Genomic DNA, 17,640 nt, shown 5'->3' on the forward strand with positions numbered 1-17,640 from the left:
GAGGGAGGGAGACAAAGATGGAAAGGATAAAGAGAGAGATATAGGGAGAAAAGTAGATAAGTGGATGTGGTGTTGTTTGCTAAAATCTTTGGGTGGCCTCGGATTGAAAGATCTCAAGATCCAAGGTTTGGCCCTAACTGTTAAATGGATTATTAAGGCTCTTGACAGCTCTGAGCCTTGGAAGGTCATGTGTAAAAATAAATTGGCCTTTCTAGACCAAAGAAAGGAAAGAGAAGGTGCATAGCTTTGAGCCTTGGAAGGTCTTGGTCAGAAATAAATTGGCCTTTCTAGACTAAAGAAAGGATTCAAGAGAAGGTGCAGTTTGAGTAATGAGGATCTGCTTTTTGGTAATTTTGATGTTAAAGCTTTTGGCTCTCTTGTGTTTATCACTATCTAGAAGGCCTCGATGAAAGTGAAGGGATTAATTAAAGGCAATGGGGTAATTTTAAAAAAGGATGGTACTTTGATCAGTCCTAGATTGGTATGGTGGAGCCTAGAATGGAAAAAATAGCCCTTGGTTCTCATGCAAGGGTGCTTTGTATTAGCCTAGGATTCTAAAGGAATCTCCACTTTTTAGAATATTTTTTATAATGGTTCTTTGAAAACCTGGGAGAAGATTAAAAGAGAATTTGAAATTGATGATGTGCAAAAGAGAGAACCTACGTTGTTTTATGTAAAGCTTTAAATATTGCAATCTTCCTATTAGGTTGCAAGGAATTGACGATTTTATGAATAATTTAAAATGGAAAGATAAATTCAAGTTTATTTAGGTCTCTGCTAAGAAAATTTATGTGATGTCGATAGATACTAGAGAGGTTATTAATTGGCTTAACCAATGTTCGAATCTGGACTGATCTGAGCAGCTAGTACATTTAAATTTATTTGATCTTCTTGTGTTGAGCCAAAAAAAGCCTTCTTTAGATGGATTCTTTTGATTAAAAAAATAGCTGTGAACTCTTAACTGGAGTCAATTGGGACCTTTGCTAGGATTTGCACATTCTATGACAAAACTAAACCTTTTGAACATATTTTTTTTAGTGTAAATTTGTCTTCTCCCCTTGGTCCTTATTTTGTGGTAGTTACTTAAGGTTGGGATAATAGGAAAGGCTTTACTTGGTATAAGATTTTGGGTGGTTATGAGAATTCTTTTTCTGTCGAGCTTGCTAAATTTTGGCTTATCCTTACTAATGAGATTTTATGGTTTTTATGGAAAAGGAAACACGAGGACATCTTCCAAAGAAAAAGAAGGTGAATTATTGAGTTTCACAATGAACTCATCTCTCTAAATATTATCTTGCAGATTTCTATGGTCATGGAGATCCCCAAGGATAGATTTATGATATGCTTAATGAAGGCTTGGCATTGGTTTACAAAGAAGAGATTAAAAATTTAAAAGAGCCTATTTCTCTCATAGGGGGAGAAACAATCTAAATAAGGAGGAGTTGGCTCCCTTGAACGAGTTCCTGGAATCTTGTAAGATTCAAAGACTAGAGAAGAAAATTCAAATCATGACAATTGCTACTCCTAGATATGAACCATTGATGAAGGACCCGTTGTGACGTTTTCACACATCGCCCCATTGCAAATGGGGACCCCCTACTTTTTAGGCTCTCCCAATCTTTTGGCTTTCGTTTTTGGGGTCTTTTCACGACAGTCTCGTCAGTCTCTCTAAGCTTGTAAGTGAGTGGGGTCAATTTGATCAAGTTTGCTTTTCGTTTGAGCTAATTTGGCTGAATCTAGGGCTCATTTTGTCAATTTTAGGGTTTTTGCCTTCAGTACTAGATTTTAGGGGTTTCCTTTTAGGGTTTTCAAAAACTGAATGTTGCATTGGAGTTAGGACCTTCTAAGGATCTAACACATGAAATTTGAGTGAATTCTGAGCAACTTTCTATTTTTAGAAAGTTCTTATTTTTTAGGGATTTCTCTGCCTCCCGAAACGTCTTCATTTTGCCAAAAATCAAACTTACTATTTTTAGTAATTTCTATTTTTAGTAAGTTTCTATTTATAGTAAATCGTCTTGCGTCCTGTTTTGGGCTCTAACTTTGACATTTGAAGCACTTTCTATTTTTGGAAAGTCAATTTGTGGTAGGATCCTCGCAAGCAAGCACTAAAGGTTGAGCTTTCACGATCATTTCTAAATCCGAAAAAGTCAAAAAGTAGGTTACATGGGTCAAAAAATGGCTAAGTATGGGAGTCACTCCAAGGATGGAAAGCTTGAAAATGTTCCGAGTCTAGAAAATCTACCCCAAAATAACATTTCAATCCGAAGAAGTTCAAGGTTGGCTAAGATCGGAAAGTTGAAGAATGGCATTCCATGCCAAGATGAAATCCATGTCCAAATCTGGAGAAAGGCGCCAAATCCACCATGCCTTGGAAGAGTTGAAAAATGTAAAATCTACGATGAACGAGATTCCATCATCTAGTGCATTCAGTGCCCTAGACCAAGGGAAGGCGCCAAAATGAGGTTATTATGGAAAAAACTCAAAAGTTTGTGAATTCCAAGGCAGGATGGAAATAGTGCCCAAACACAAGGAGGGGCGCCAAACTAGTATGCTCATGGAAAGTATTGAACATACCAAGGTGGATTAGCGCCTAAGGAAAAAATTGGGTACTAAAGTCACATCACCATGAAAGAATAACAAAAAGATGAATTCCTTGCCTTAGTGAAAATTCCGCCCAAGAAGTGGATAGGGCGCCAAAAGGAGCAAGGCGTGGAAAACATGAAGAAATGTCGAAATCCTTGGCAATGTCGAAATTCCACCCAAGGAAGCAGTTGGGGCGCCAAAACTAAGTAGTTAGGAATTCATGAAATTACGTAAAATCCAAGACCAGGCCAAAATTCTACCCAAGGAAGCAGCTGGGGCGCCAAAACTGAGTAGTCAATAATTCATGAAAGATGAAGGAAATCCACGACCAGGTCAAAATTCTGCCCAAGGAGTCTGAAGGGTGCCAAAATCCATGTGCCATGGAATTCGTGAAAACAACATAAAATCCATCACCAAGTAAATTCCATGCCCAAGAGTGGAAATTTTCCAAGGCAAAGGGGAATTTGAAGGTCAAGAATGGAATGAAGCAGGAAATCCCCTTGGGAAATTTTTAGAAAAATCCATTTTAAGACACCAAATCTTGTCTGAATTTCAAAAAAATTGCAGATTTGGAATTGTGAGAGAATTCTCTCTCTCCTGGACCCGGGTCCTAAATTTTAGGAAAATTCCTAAAAAATAGGAAATGTGGCAAATTGATAAAAAGCCTCCTCGGGAAAAGGTGAACTCAAAAAGCACAAAAATTCCTTCCTCGAGGAACAAATTTCCAAAAATTCTTCTCCAGTTCTAAATTTTGTCCAAGGTTGGAAGTAGAACGTGAAAATCAAGGTTTAGAAAGATTCCTTCCTTCGGGATAGAATACCAAAAAATGTGAAAAATTGACTAAGTGTTGGAAATTCCTTCTTTCATGACAGAATTCTTGGAAAATGTGAAAATTTGGCGTTGTGTTGGAAATTCCTTTCTTCAAGACAAAATTTCAGGAAAGGCGAAAATTTGACTAAGTGTTGGAAATTCTTTCTTTCGGGACGAAATTCCAAGAAAGGAAGAAATCACACCCAAGGATGAATTAAAGATAAAATTTCTAAGGCAAGGAAGGAATCAAGGATGAACTGAATAAGAAATTTCCCCCTGGAATATTTTTTGAAAAATCCATTTTCGAGCACCAAATCACATCCAAATTTCAAAATCCTTTCAGATTTGGATTCGTGAGAGAATCTTCTCTCCTAGAACCTGGAACCCTATTTTTGGAAAGTTCCTAAAAAATAGAAGATGGTGGAAAATCATTAAAAATCTCCTCGAGAGAAAGGAAAGTTCGAAAAACTTCAAGAAAATTCTTCATGGATCAAATCTCTCTCTCTCTCTCTCTCTCTCTAGGGGCTGCATGTTGAAATATTTAACCATGGTGGCGGCTAATTCATTGCATGGTAGTCGTCGTACTTAATGCAGTGGTGGAGCATCTTTTGCATGTAATTATTGTATTCAAGAGATGATGGAGCATTTATTACACATTGGGCGAATTTGAAAGAAGTGGTGCATTTAATGCACAATGGGTGCCATTTTGGACACGTAAAATTAATTGTATATGGGCATGATGGGTCATTAATTGTTGATTCCCACCTTGTTGCATCATGTGTGGGGAATCTTTTTGGGAAAACCCTAATTAGGGTTTGCATGTGTCCTCAAGGTATGAAGCCTATATAAGGGGTGATCCCTTTCATTTGTGAAGGAAGGAGATTTGTATGAAATTGTTGCGATAATAACAATGAAACATTGTTCTCTGATGGTGTCCACTTAAGTTATTTTTTTTAAAACTTGCATGGTTTCACCTTCCTCACTTAGAGTAGAATTTTACTTTCTCAGTTGTTAGATAAAGTGCTTTGATTTCAATGAAAAATGTAATGGTGTTTGATGAATTTTCATGGTTCATACTTTTTGCATCTTGTTGATTATAAGATGCAGTGCACAGTTAGCCTGAACCCCCAAATTTTGCTAAGTTTGATTGTGACCAGTTGTTTGGATTATGTCGTGTTGGGTATTCAAATGCACTTTCTCAATGTGAAAATCCTTCAACATCGTCAGAAGATTGCACCAGATCTTGTAAAGTTATAGTTAATCTTGGCGAAGCAGAGCTTGGTTTATTTGGAATTTGTCCATCAAAGCACTATCCATTGATATCACTACCCTTAGGAGTAGATTTAGATCCTTTAACCCTTTCCCCTTTAATTTCAGTCCATTCCAGTTCAATCCGTTCGAAGCAAAAGCATCGCAGAATTGTCATATCCGATGATGAAATTTCATGCCACAACAAAGAAGTGAAAGAATGATTCAAACGTAAGTCCCCTTGGATTACGAGCAAACACATCAGCCAGTTGAGTCGCGTCCGTTGCATGAAGGAACCTTGGAGTTAGCCATTTGATCTTATCACAATCTTAGCATACGGTTTAACTTTGATCAAGAGAGAGTGAAGTGACCGTTGGGAACTTTATTCTGTGTTAGACGCTGTCCTAAAAAACACGTCAACATGACCTAGATTCTGAGGGCATGGCTGATCCTTCAATTGGAACCTTTGATATGGATCGGTATGAAGTTAGTAGTTCTCAGAAATGCTGTCGGGGTAGGTCTATCTTAATGTTATTTTTGCTGGTGGTGATGTTAAAATCCTTGGCAGTTCTGTGTGTACTGGTTTTCTCATTTCTGTATATCCTGCATAAATCTGGTCCGCAACTGATGATATGTGGATGGAGTGGTAATTCCTTAAATTGCAATCTCTTTTTTTGTTAATGATTCCTAATATTAAAAAAAAAAGATAAAGAAGACAGGAGAATAACTGTAGGATATTCCCAAGATTTCATTAGTATCTGCTTGAACCCTGATCAGCACAAATGGACTAAACAAGAGCTAGAAGTATCAGCCAAACTTACAATTTAATCCAGATATATACTTCATCAAGAGATGTGATTCTCAGTTACAGGATAATTCCCAAAGATATTCACAATTTTATCAAGATAAATAACTCTTAATTTCAACAACAAAGCTTAAACCAAAATATATGGAGAGCATGATAGAATATTTTGTCAAGAAAAATCTATAGTTTTCTCTGTCATGACAATTCACATATAGAATTTTTCTATGTAGCATTTTTGTCTGAAGACAATATCATTTTATTTAAGAGACCAATCAAGCACGTATCTTCTTTTTAAATGCATGAGGACAAAGATTTCTAAAATGTGCCACAGAAATTCCAACAATATCAACTGCAAAGGAAATTACAATTTCAGAGCAGCAATTGCTTCAGGTTTGAAATCCACCCTTAAGCTCAAAATTCTTCGAACTTCCGCAGGTGTTAATCTCCATGTCATGGGCCCAGAGTTCTCTCCCCAGTAATCCAAAATCTCTGAGACCTTTTCTAGGTTCAAGATAGTTGCCATTTGTGTAAGTCGTGCAAACTTATCCCTAACAGTTCTTTGTGTCATACTAGAGAAGTGACCCACCAGAGTTCGTGCATCTCGATCAAGCTGTAAGCCACCCAACTGATTGAATCTCTTCTGAGTCATTATCACCTCCAATCTTTTAACAATAAAGTCAATGATCAGATGCACAAGAGAATCATAATTATTTGTTGTCATGGCTGTTTGCAGCCAAGTAACATTTAGCTCTACAGCATGCAGTATTTTTTGTACCCATGGATCATTAATTTCATTTTCGGCATACTGCATTTCAGATAACTCGTAGCTTATTGTGGCAGCAGTATCCAAAATTGGTCGGAGACGGGGTGTTATGCTGCTAGCTAACTGCTCCAGGCCTGCATTTAGTACTTGTTTGAAGGCATTGTTTGTTTCTGCTAGCTCAGACAAGCATGACTTGACTTTTTCTCTATCAGCTGGTGCAGGAAATGCCTGCGATGGATATAATAACTGCTTATATATGTTATATATATAAAGTACAGATTTAAAAATCAAGCAGAAAGATAAATAAAAGCTGAACAACAAAATTTTGACCTTTCAAAGGGAGAAGGTAATATCATGTATTTATCTTCTTAAAAATGTGTCTTAAATGGAAGCAAAATAACTGGTTAAGACAATGGGAATTGAGATTTTGTGTTCTCTTGGTTAAATTTAAAAACGTCAACTTAGGATACAATATATCGGTATCCACCCAAAGGGAGCTCATGAATGAGATTAAAAGGAAGCAAGAGATCACTCACCTCTGCACAATACTCCTCAATTTCATGTCTGAGCTTCAGAACATACTCACTGCTAACATCCAGATTATTTAAAGCAGTTGCAATTTCTGTGCCTATTTTGGATACCCCTACACCCCCTAAAAACAGTTTGCTACCGAGGTTTGGTTCTCTTGTCTTCCTCTGTAAAGCCTCTGTGAACTCGTTATTCAGCACATTAATAGCTCCATTAAAAACTGCAAGTACAGACTGAACACTAGAAGTAGATGTAGCCCTTCTGCAACAACTCTGCAGAACATAAAATACATCATCCACCATTGAAGTGGTGAGGCCGTCAGGAATAAACTCATCAATCTTGATAGCCTTCCTCACGTTCTCTACCATGAAAAACTCCTCAAGGATAATATAATACCCTGTCAATTCCTTTGCAGCTCGACTGAATGCCCCACTTCTAAATGTGTTGGTAGCTCGAGGACTCAGCTGGGCATCAACAGATCCAACTTCCCTCAACTTGGTCATCATAAATTGAGTATAGTCTTCACTTAACTGAGTTAATGAAAGTATTTCCTCCAGGTACATTTCAATCTCTCTGGGATCCGGCCCTTCTTGTGCTCCTACTACTGATATCAAACTGTTATTCTGTGAATTGATCTCTGATGCTAACCTTGCTAGTTTTCTATAATCCATGTACTTCTTCAAAATTACAGAACCTCTTGAATTACATTCTTCCTGCAGTTCCCAGATTGCATGTACAATTCCATCTTCACCACAAAGACTCCTCAAAATCTCATCATTCCCTTCAATTGCCAACACAATATCCTTGAAAAGATTTGTCAAACAGCCAACAAAGTCAGCCTGGGTCTGCGCCCCTGCTTGCCCCATGGACTGCTCTGCCATTTCCATTAAACCTTCAAACTCTAATCTGGACCTTAAAGCAACATCTTTTCTTAGGTATGAAACATACAACTGCAACCCTTCTTCCTCGAGACCCAAAGCAGGGAAGAGCTTGATAAATCTCAGAATGGAAGGGTGATCCCTCTCTTCAATGGCAGAGGAGATTTTTTTCTTGACTATACTCTCCAGTTTTTGCTTAGACTCCAGAAGCTGGTTAGTCTGCTCTGTTGCAGTCTCCCTGCCTCCTGAACCCATGACATTAGAATCACCATACTTGTCATCAAGTTTCATGAATGTCTCCACATATTTGGCAGCACCCTCGTAATCCTCAGATTCAAGTGCCTGTTTAGCACCGTCAATACAATTTCCCCTTTCCACAATGTCATCAATTCTTGTTAAAGTGGACTGAACTCGTGATTGTGCAAGATCTAGCTCTCTCACCTTGCCACTGACATGATCAGCAAGATCACAAGTAGAACATACGCTTAGTAGCATTTGGTCTGAATCAGACTTCACAATCTCCAGTACCTCAGAAGATTTCTGTAGACCACTTAGCTTCTTCTCCAGCTCATGGCGTTGTGATAGTAGAGTTTCCAACTCTGCATCAATGTTCCTTTGATATGCAATGCATTCATGTAGGAAACGTTTCATAGCACTCACATCTGTGAGGTTTTTGATTTGCTCTACTGTGTCTGGTGCTCCAAAGTCAATTAACATAGCCCCTCCTTTTTCCTGCTCATTATCTAATCCTGCATATGCCATCCCCATCCCTGTTACTTTCTATGAATCCACACTAAAAATTGTTCAGTCCACTTATAAACAGCTACACACAGGTCCCTGCAAAAGAAATTTCAAGGAATGCTCAATACAATCCCTGCAAAAGAAATTTGAAAGAATGTCCAATCCATATTGTGCACAAATCGGTGAGGTACCGCATGCCCAAATCCAAGTCTGCAAAAATCAGAATCTATAAAAATCAAACTGAAACAAGGTGTGAACACATAAAATATTGACAGATCAATTTTAAACAAGGACATTAATAGGCTTTTTTCATAAAACACATACTAATTTTTCAAAATTTTCAAAATATAAATATCCTAAGTTAGTAGCAATTAATCCTATGTACTTTTCCAGGCTGCAATATGTAAAATGCAACAAAAACATTAAGTGACAAGACCCAGAGACATTTTTTGTATGTTTGTATACACATTTTTATTGCATTATTCATTATTGTTATGGGTAGCAGGAAAGTTCAAATCCCAACTAAAAAGCTTTTATGGTTAACTGGGAAGAATTTGTGAGGAAAATTTGCTCTGAAAATTGATTTCTGATTTCATAAAAGTTTTTTTGCTCTTTGTATTATTTTAGTGAGCTCTACAAATATCAAGTTTAACAACTCCCTTCAAAAGTATGCAGAATGAGTTAAGCTAAATGAAAATATAAAATTGATGATTTGTAGAGATCTAATTAGTTTATACGTATAGAATGCGCTACACTTTTGTTTCCTGGATGATATCAGCACATTTATTAATGTCAATAAAACTGTTCGATGTTTATATCTAGTGATCAGTGTATCTTCACACAGTGTATAACAACACCCATTCATGCACCACAGGAACTTGAATCATTTTCATTGAAGTGAAGAAATACTGCAAGGATGTACGACAACATGCATTTGCAGAGTCATCAACTTCTAATGGCCTCACTTGAACATGGAGTGCAAAAATATCCAAATCCAATTCACATATCCATGTCAAATGGCAACTCAGTTAAATATTTTGACAAATGGCAGTCTTAGGTATGCTCTTAAAGTTGCAAAACATGGATCTGTGGCAGTCATCACAGAAGCTGTGTTGATTTTGTAACTAGGTTAGGAAAATAAATAGGATTCGGATTGCCTTAAGGCATCATCCGAATCCTTATAGGGCAGGGTATCTATTGTATTTATATGTAATGTGTAAAACAAATAGGCCTGGGCCCTATTCCAATGTTGTCCGAATCCCAAAAGGGGGCTGGGCCCTGCTTCATTAAGGAGGCGTGTAAATAGGGCTGGGCCCTATCTCTATGTGCACAAACTCAAATAGGGCTGGGCCCTTTATCTCCTACACGCCAAGCAACATGAAATATGTTCATCATATTATAGGGCCGACCCTATATCACTTCATGTAACGTGTGGCCCTAAATAGGTGCGCTCCCCTTGCAATATAACTTAATCATTATTAGTACACCAAAATAGGGCAAGACATAAGGTAACGTGTAAGCCCTATAATTGTAATTAAGTCTTGGCACAAAACTTAAGGTGAAGCTGACTTGAATTGGTCTCCACGCCAAATATAAATAGAGATTAATGTGTATGCATTCATCACCCAGTTTTCATCATCAATGTGAAGTTAGCTCTGCAAGATCTGCCCACTCATTCTGGAGGTTAGCGAATCCTCATTGAAGGCAAGCGAACCACTTCTGATCAAGGAATCAGCGAATTACTTCTGCCATCAGCATTTGCCATACATGCGATCTTGGACAGTGAATACATTGAAGAGGATAGCGAGTTCCTCTTGAAGGTCTACAAACATCATTAGGTCTGCAATCTTCAGTGAAGAACTACGAAGAGCTGTAAGCTGTATGCTGATGATATTCTTATATAAGAAAGAGACAAGTCTGCTATCTTCTGCTGTTACATTGTGCCCTAGCTGGGTTACGAATGTAACTCTAATTTTGCCCTAGGTTGACAGTTATATCAGATAAGTAATTTGATCTTTATTGCCATTGTATTCTACAATTAATAAAAGGATCTAGATCTGATTTGTTGCTGGGTTTTTCCTCCAAGAGGGAGGTTTTCCCAGGGTAGTCTTGTGTTGTGTGATCCTCTATTTGTATGCTTTACTGTGCAACTTTAGTTTTCTGTTTATTGTGGATAATCTGATCATGAAAACTAACATGGTATCAGAGCCTAGGTTTGCATGTGCAATGATCAGATTTACAGCCTGGACTTCTGTGTGACGGCTAGGGTTTTCAGATGATTACATGCACAGGCAAGGTCCTTCATCTGCATCAATGGATTCCTCATCCTCTTAGCATCTTAGAACCTTCAAAGGTGATGAATCTCAATTTATTTCAAGGGAGATAGGTAAGTGAAGTTGTAGGTGATTTGAAACTTACCTTATTTTGATACTTGATGTTATCCTTATATATTTCTGCTATCATATACCTGCTATCACTTATATATTCAATGTATTCATAGCTGAATAGTGATAGTATATATATATGGATGTGTATTAGGATCCCAGTATAGGTAAATGACTTCTATCTATATGTTTGAATCTGTGTTTTGAGGGTTTGTAAGGGTTGGTGTTTTGTTTTACTATATCATGTCTCTAAGGTAACCTAATGTCTACTCTTGAAGATAATGTTTTCAGATTATGTCTCTCTGAAGAAAGCTTTCATGCATGACCTGAGAAGCCCTCCCTCAGTCAAATCTTGTCATCGGACTAATTATGAAAGTCTACCTTTCATCTCTCTCTTTTAAGATGCTATGGGTCCACTTCGTAAGTAAGAATGAATCATCAGGTCTGTGAATTCTCTATTTAGATAGGGATTTAGAGGGAGTCTTGATATCTTTTAATATCTCAATTTCATTCTTGGGTTCTAATCATTATGGTTTAATAGAGGAATTGATAATATATATCTAATGTATATTCCTTGTTTATTGCAAAATGTTTATTTATGATGATACTAACCATGATACACTGGGTGTATCATCCACCCTCTATGGAGTGCAAGGTGGGACCACCCTCTGCGGAGTGCAAGGTAGCAGTTCTCTCTCACCCTCTACGGAGTGCAAGGTGAGTCCACCCTCTGCAGAGTGCAAGGTGGCAGTTCTTTCCACCCTCTGCGGAGTGCAAGGTGGCGGTTATTTCCCACCCTCTGTGGAGTGCAAGGTGGCAGTTCTTTCCACCCTCTGCGGAGTGCAAGGTGGCGGTTATTTCTCACCCTCTGCGGAGTGCAAGGTGAGTTCACCCTCTGCGGTGTGCAAGGTGACAAATTGTCCTTCTCTGGGAGAAGTTTATGTATCCTCTGCGGTTGTGCATGATTTATGTTATATGGTTATATATATATCTTTTATTGCAGGTGTGCATATGGAAAGGTCTCTTTCATCCTCTGTGGATGTGCATGATGAAAGACAATGGTGTTATATGAAAGATAATGGTGTTATATGTAGGTTCTCAGGAAAGTGTGAAGCGTTCGCTTCTTCCTCTACAGGCATTGCTAGAGAAGATCATGTAAAGGTTCATTGTAATGTAATTGCGTGATCAAATCACGAAATGTATATTGATTGAACTATTAGGGCTGGGCCCTAATCCTAAACCTTGTAAATGTTCATACCATGGGTTTGTCCATGTGAATTTGGTTATGTATTTATTTTCCTCCATAGTTAAGAGGGAGTGTTGATTTTGTAACTAGGTTAGGAAAATAAATGGGATTCGGATTGCCTTAAGGCATCATCCGAATCCTTATAGGGCAGGGCCTTGTCTATTGTATTTATATGTAATGTGTAAAACAAATAGGGCTGGGCCCTATTCCAATGTTGTCCGAATCCCAAAAGGGGGTGGGCCCTGCTTCATTAAGGAGGCGTGTAAATAGGGCTGGGCCCTATCTCTATGTGCACAAACTCGAATAGGGCTGGGCCCTTTATCTCCTACACGCCAAGCAACATGAAATATGTTCATCATATTATAGGGCCGACCCTATATCACTTCATGTAACATGTGGCCCTAAATAGGTGCGCTCCCCTTGCAATATAACTTAATCATTATTAGTACGCCAAAATAGGGCAAGACATAAGGTAACGTGTAAGCCCTATAATTGTAATTAAGTCTTGGCACAAAACTTAAGGTGAAGCCGACTTGAATTGGTCTCCACGCCAAATATAAATAGAGATTAATGTGTATGCATTCATCACTCAGTTTTCATCATCAATGTGAAGTTAGCTCTGCAAGATCTGCCCACTCATTCTGGAGGTTAGCGAATCCTCATTGAAGGCAAGCGAACCACTTCTGATCAAGGAATCAGCGAATTACTTCTGCCATCAGCATTTGCCACACATGCAATCTTGGACAGTGAATACATTGAAGAGGATAGCGAGTTCCTCTTGAAGGTCTACAAACATCATTAGGTCTGCAATCTTCAGTGAAGAACTACGAAGAGCTGTAAGCTGTATGCTGATGATATTCTTATATAAGAAAGAGATAAGTCTGCTATCTTCTGCTGTTACATTGTGCCCTAGCTGGGTTACGAATGTAACTCTAATTTTGCCCTAGGTTGACAGTTATATCAGATAAGTAATCTGATCTTTATTGCCATTGTATTCTACAATTAATAAAAGGATCTAGATCTGATTTGTTGCTGGGTTTTTCCTCCAAGAGGGAGGTTTTCCCAGGGTAGTCTTGTGTTGTGTGATCCTCTATTTGTATGCTTTACTGTGCAACTTTAGTTTTCTGTTTATTGTCGATAATCTGATCATGAAAACTAACAAGCTGAACTCCATGAAAGAAACACTGATAACACAAAATGTGGTGTCAGTGCAGTTCTGGGCCCTTTCAGTTCTGTTGAGGGTCATATAAGGGATGCTATTGTTGCTGGTGTATACTTATGCGATGAAGAAAATGTTTAGATGAGGTGCATGAATCTTTATGTATTTATCTTGAATAACTGACCTAACCAGGATATGCAAAATAAATGCAAAGCTCATGTTTTTCTGACTGCAAATTCGCAATCTGCAAAATCTTGGTTTCTTCATTAGAGTTGCACTTATGTTTTGCCATAATAGTGTTTTGGCATATGGCATGGGCAGCACAGAGAACCTTCATAATCTATGTGCTCCCAATCAGATTCACCCTTCCTGCATCTCAAGTTCACATTAAATGTCAGAAAAATAAATATATCTCTAGTTCACATTAAATGCCAGCAAAATAAATCTAAGTTCAAACATAGGCTGGAGTAGAAATTGAAAACAATAGAAAAAATATTGTAAACATGTAACCAAAGCAAGTACAATTCCATTGCATGCCATCCTGAGCCCTGAGAACTGAACTTTGGCCTCGATTTGTAAAGGGCAATATTTCTCCATGATACCAAAATGACATGCTACAGTGGTAAATTAAAAAGCCAGAGTATATATATGTAAAATGAATTCCATGAAAGGGTTTAGAAACATTTGGGGTAAATTTAATGGCAGATTTAAAACCTAATTCAGCTTATTTGTTGGTATTTCCCATGCCTGTGTCAAAGAAGGAGCCATAGATCAGGGTATGGGCATTCATCAATGCATATTGGAAGGGGTATTTTTGTCAGATTTTATAGTTGAAAATGCTATGGTGGAAAAGCAAGCATACTGTTTCACCTCAAAGAAATTTGATCTCATGAAATGACATTGAATGGCTTGCAGGAGCTGCAGCAAATAGATTCAATAAAACGCCTTGTTTGTGAAATGAAATTTCACAACTGTTGAAAGCTTCTTTTATGCCAATACCAGAATGGGAGTTATCATGGGTTTGGATGTATATCAAAGGAGAATGGAAAGAGGATTTTTGTCAGAAGATATTATATTCATTACTGCCAGTAGACATTTGTGCAAAATTTGGAGTCACAGACAAGACACACGAACTGTTTGAGAGAACTTCTCAAATAAATATGGTCTCATGGGAGCATATTAATGACAGAGCATGGAATCATGAACAAGATGAATGAACCCGGTACAGACTTGTGATTGCTCACTAGAAATTCCATAAATAGCTCAGAAAACTGGGTGAAAACTCACTAGTCACTTCTGGCTCATGAATTCTGTGAGTTTTAGAACTATGATCCCCTTAATGTATATGTATTGCCTTTGCTCACTTTGTTTACCTTAATTTTATCTTTCGTTGTTTATGTAACACTAATGGTGGAGAGCGCATAGGTATTTGGTTTGTATTAAAAAGTTATTTTTTATAGAGATCAAGGTTAATTCTGTCATATAGAGCCTTGCAAAGTCTTCTTCCGATATTATAAACCATGGAATGGAATGTGCATCCATTTCAAGTATTTGTATGGGTTGTTTCTATTATTGTTTTCTATTTTTGAATGCTGTAGATGTCCAGGGTACAAAAGCGAGTTTGTTGTGGTCCTGTGGAAGCAGTAATTAAGAACTTTGACAGTTTTGGGATCAAATGTTCAAGGTACCAAAGTTAAGGAATATAGGGAGAAATAGAAAGAAAAATTTCTTTAATGGTAAGCTGCAGATCTATTGTTTGAGTTTGGAGAAAACCTTGCTTTTTAAGAAAAAACAAACTTCATCATCTGATACAAATTGTATAAGAGATACTAACCACTAACAATCAGCAAGAAACTAGAATTCAGATTTGAATGGGAACCGAACTTAGATGAATGGTTTGATAGTTCCTGTCAACACTGCAATGATCCCTCAGACCCCATCAAACATTGTCAAATCCTTAACACGTTAACTTAAATGCCAAGTGGACATGACAATTATCAATGCTAGTTCACAGCAACCATACATACTTCAACAATAAAGGACACAAGATATCAAATGACTAGGGATATATAGATCTCATTAGTGATGGCAGCGAAATAGATTACACAGTCATGCCTCATTATCATCTTCATTTGCCAAACCAGATTATACCCATCAACGCTAATTCACCGCAACAATATATAATATTGAAAGCTAGAGCACACAAGATATCAAAGTCTAGGGATATATAGACCTCATCAGTGATGGCAGAAAGCTAGATTAAAAAGGTCATGCGTAAGTGTGATCCTCATATACCGAACCAAATTATACATAAATGTCTTGTTTTAATCAATGGTGAGTTAACGCCATCAAAAGTATAAGGAAGAAAGCAGTCAAGCCTCCGTTTAAAATTTTCCAAGACGTTTTTATTCAATTTACTTGCTGCAGCTCCTGCAAGCCATCAATAGCATTTCATGAGATCACATTTCTTTGAGGCGTTTTGCTAAACAGTTCGCCTGCTTGTCTACCATAGCATTTCCAGCTATAACCCTTCCAGTATGTGTTGATGAATATCCATATCCTGATCTACACCTCCCGCTTTGACACAGGCGTGGGAAATACTACCAAATTAGCGGAATTAGGTTTCAAATCTGCCATTAACATCTACCCCAAATGTTTCTAAACCCTTTACATGGAATTCGTTTTCCATGTATACTATGGCTTTTTTATTTCCCATTGCAGTGTGTCGTTTCGATGTCGCGGAGAAAATTGCCCTTTCCAAGTTGAGGCCAACGTATGGGATGGAATTGAACTTGCTTTGGTTACATGTTTACAATAATTTTTTTATTACTCCAACCTATATTTGCATTTATTTTGTTGACATCTAATGTGAACTTGAGATGCAGGGAGGGTGAATCTGATTGGTGAGAACATAGATTATGAAGGCACTCCGTCCTGCCCATGGCCATAAGCCAAGGTACTATCGTGGCGAATCACAAGCGCAACTCTAATGAAGCAACAAAGATTTTGCAGAATGCGAATGTGCATTCAGAAATACATGAGCTTTGCATTTATTTTACACATCCTGGTCAGGCCAATTAGGGAGACTGTAATTAGCCTAGTGTTTTCCTATTTCTATCTGCTTTCGGTTATGTTCAGTCCATCATGTCCAAAGAAAACAGCCATAGATGCATCTTCATTTAACAGATAACAACAGAATTGTTTTTAGAATGAAATAGAACACAACAAAAAATAGATCCGGCCCCGTACAGATTCCCAGATAAAAATTCTCAGTGAAACTACAGCAGTGACTTACCTCAAGATTCTGCACAAATTGTGTCGTGGTGTCAAAGATGCCGATGAGGAAAAAAGAGCAGAGTTTGCAAGAAAAACATTACGAAACCATACCAAAGCACAAAGATGGATCGGACCAATTCAACGCAACTGGAACTGGACCTTCCACCGGATCTATTCGCCTTACGGACGTTATGAAGCCTCTTTTAGTTGAGGTGCTATTGTTAATTGAACTTTACGTAGGTGTTACAAACTAGCTGATAGTGGTTTTGAGAATTCAAATGGAGCCAATATCCAAATCACAAACATCAATTAAAAAAAAAAAAATAAGTAGCTAGATGACAACAATAGCAAAAGGAAGAGGAGGTGGGCCTTGGTCATTTGGTTTATTTCGTATGTCAATAAGATCTGAAGTATCCACAAAAGGGTCATAGCCCTTGTCTTCTTTGTCTTTATCTCTATATCTATCTTCATCTTTATGAGCCAATGAAATTGCAAGAGTTAGCCAAGAAAATTTTGTTGGGATCAAAGCAACTATAGGCTCCACCAGAAGGCCTTCCAGAAGTTCCACATGTTGGAGGCTGAGAAACAAAGTGTTTACGACTAGGGTGTGACCATCATTGGCTACGATTTCCTCTAAAAACAAGAGGAGAGGCCTAAGAGAAAGCAAGACAATCGCCACAAGTGAAAAGGCTATCCTTGTTGATACCCACAAGGAGGCAAGTGACCTCAAGAGGAAGAGGGAGACGAGGGAACTTTGGCCATAGCATAAGGGGCATATGCCCCAATGGTCAAGAAGCACTTGAAAGTGAGCCACTTCTAGTTCAATTTTATTAGCTTGCATTTGCATCTGTAATATCATATTAGAACAAATAATTGCTCTAGAGAAAAATAAAATACATTGATCAATAGAATAATTAGCGAAAATCGTAGAATATATTATCTTTTCATATGCTAAAGAGAATTGCCACCTGGAAAGAATGTCAAATTGGGTTGAATTTGTGATGGTTACGAGGCCAATCTCCTAGAAGAATCATATGCCAAGAGAAAGGATCCGGTCAGAAGAGTTGCAAATAGTTAGAATTTTTCACACAAGGAAGCAATGAAATATTTATTTGAAAAGAAGGCAATTTAAAGAAATTACCAAGAAAGTTCCTAGTTAGCGATATGGTCCTTATGTGAAATGCCAAATTTTTGAAGTTTAATAAATTGTAGCTTG

The 17,640-nt window shown here is 37.8% G+C and overlaps 1 protein-coding gene across 3 annotated transcripts; it reads right to left on the reverse strand.

Annotated features, from left to right (window-relative positions):
* Positions 1 to 5,579: 5,579 nt before the first annotated feature.
* LOC131074291 (conserved oligomeric Golgi complex subunit 4) lies at positions 5,580 to 16,660 on the reverse strand. Of its 3 annotated transcripts, none has more exons than XM_058010876.1 (3): positions 16,444 to 16,660; positions 6,749 to 8,455; positions 5,580 to 6,458 (listed from the first exon to the last, which is right to left on the reverse strand). In XM_058010876.1, the coding sequence occupies exons 2-3, from the start codon at positions 8,384 to 8,386 to the stop codon at positions 5,811 to 5,813; spliced, it is 2,286 nt and encodes a 761-aa protein (XP_057866859.1). In that variant the 5' UTR covers positions 8,387 to 8,455; positions 16,444 to 16,660; the 3' UTR covers positions 5,580 to 5,810. The 3 variants fall into 3 exon arrangements, with proteins under 3 accessions (XP_057866859.1, XP_057866858.1, XP_057866860.1); XM_058010875.1 differs by having other exon boundaries at positions 6,749 to 8,569; XM_058010877.2 differs by having other exon boundaries at positions 5,580 to 6,440; positions 6,749 to 8,569; positions 16,444 to 16,659.
* Between the last annotated feature and the right edge of the window lie 980 nt (positions 16,661 to 17,640).

This window comes from Cryptomeria japonica, chromosome 7 (genome assembly GCF_030272615.1).
Source record: "Cryptomeria japonica chromosome 7, Sugi_1.0, whole genome shotgun sequence".
NCBI lineage: Eukaryota > Viridiplantae > Streptophyta > Pinopsida > Cupressales > Cupressaceae > Cryptomeria > Cryptomeria japonica.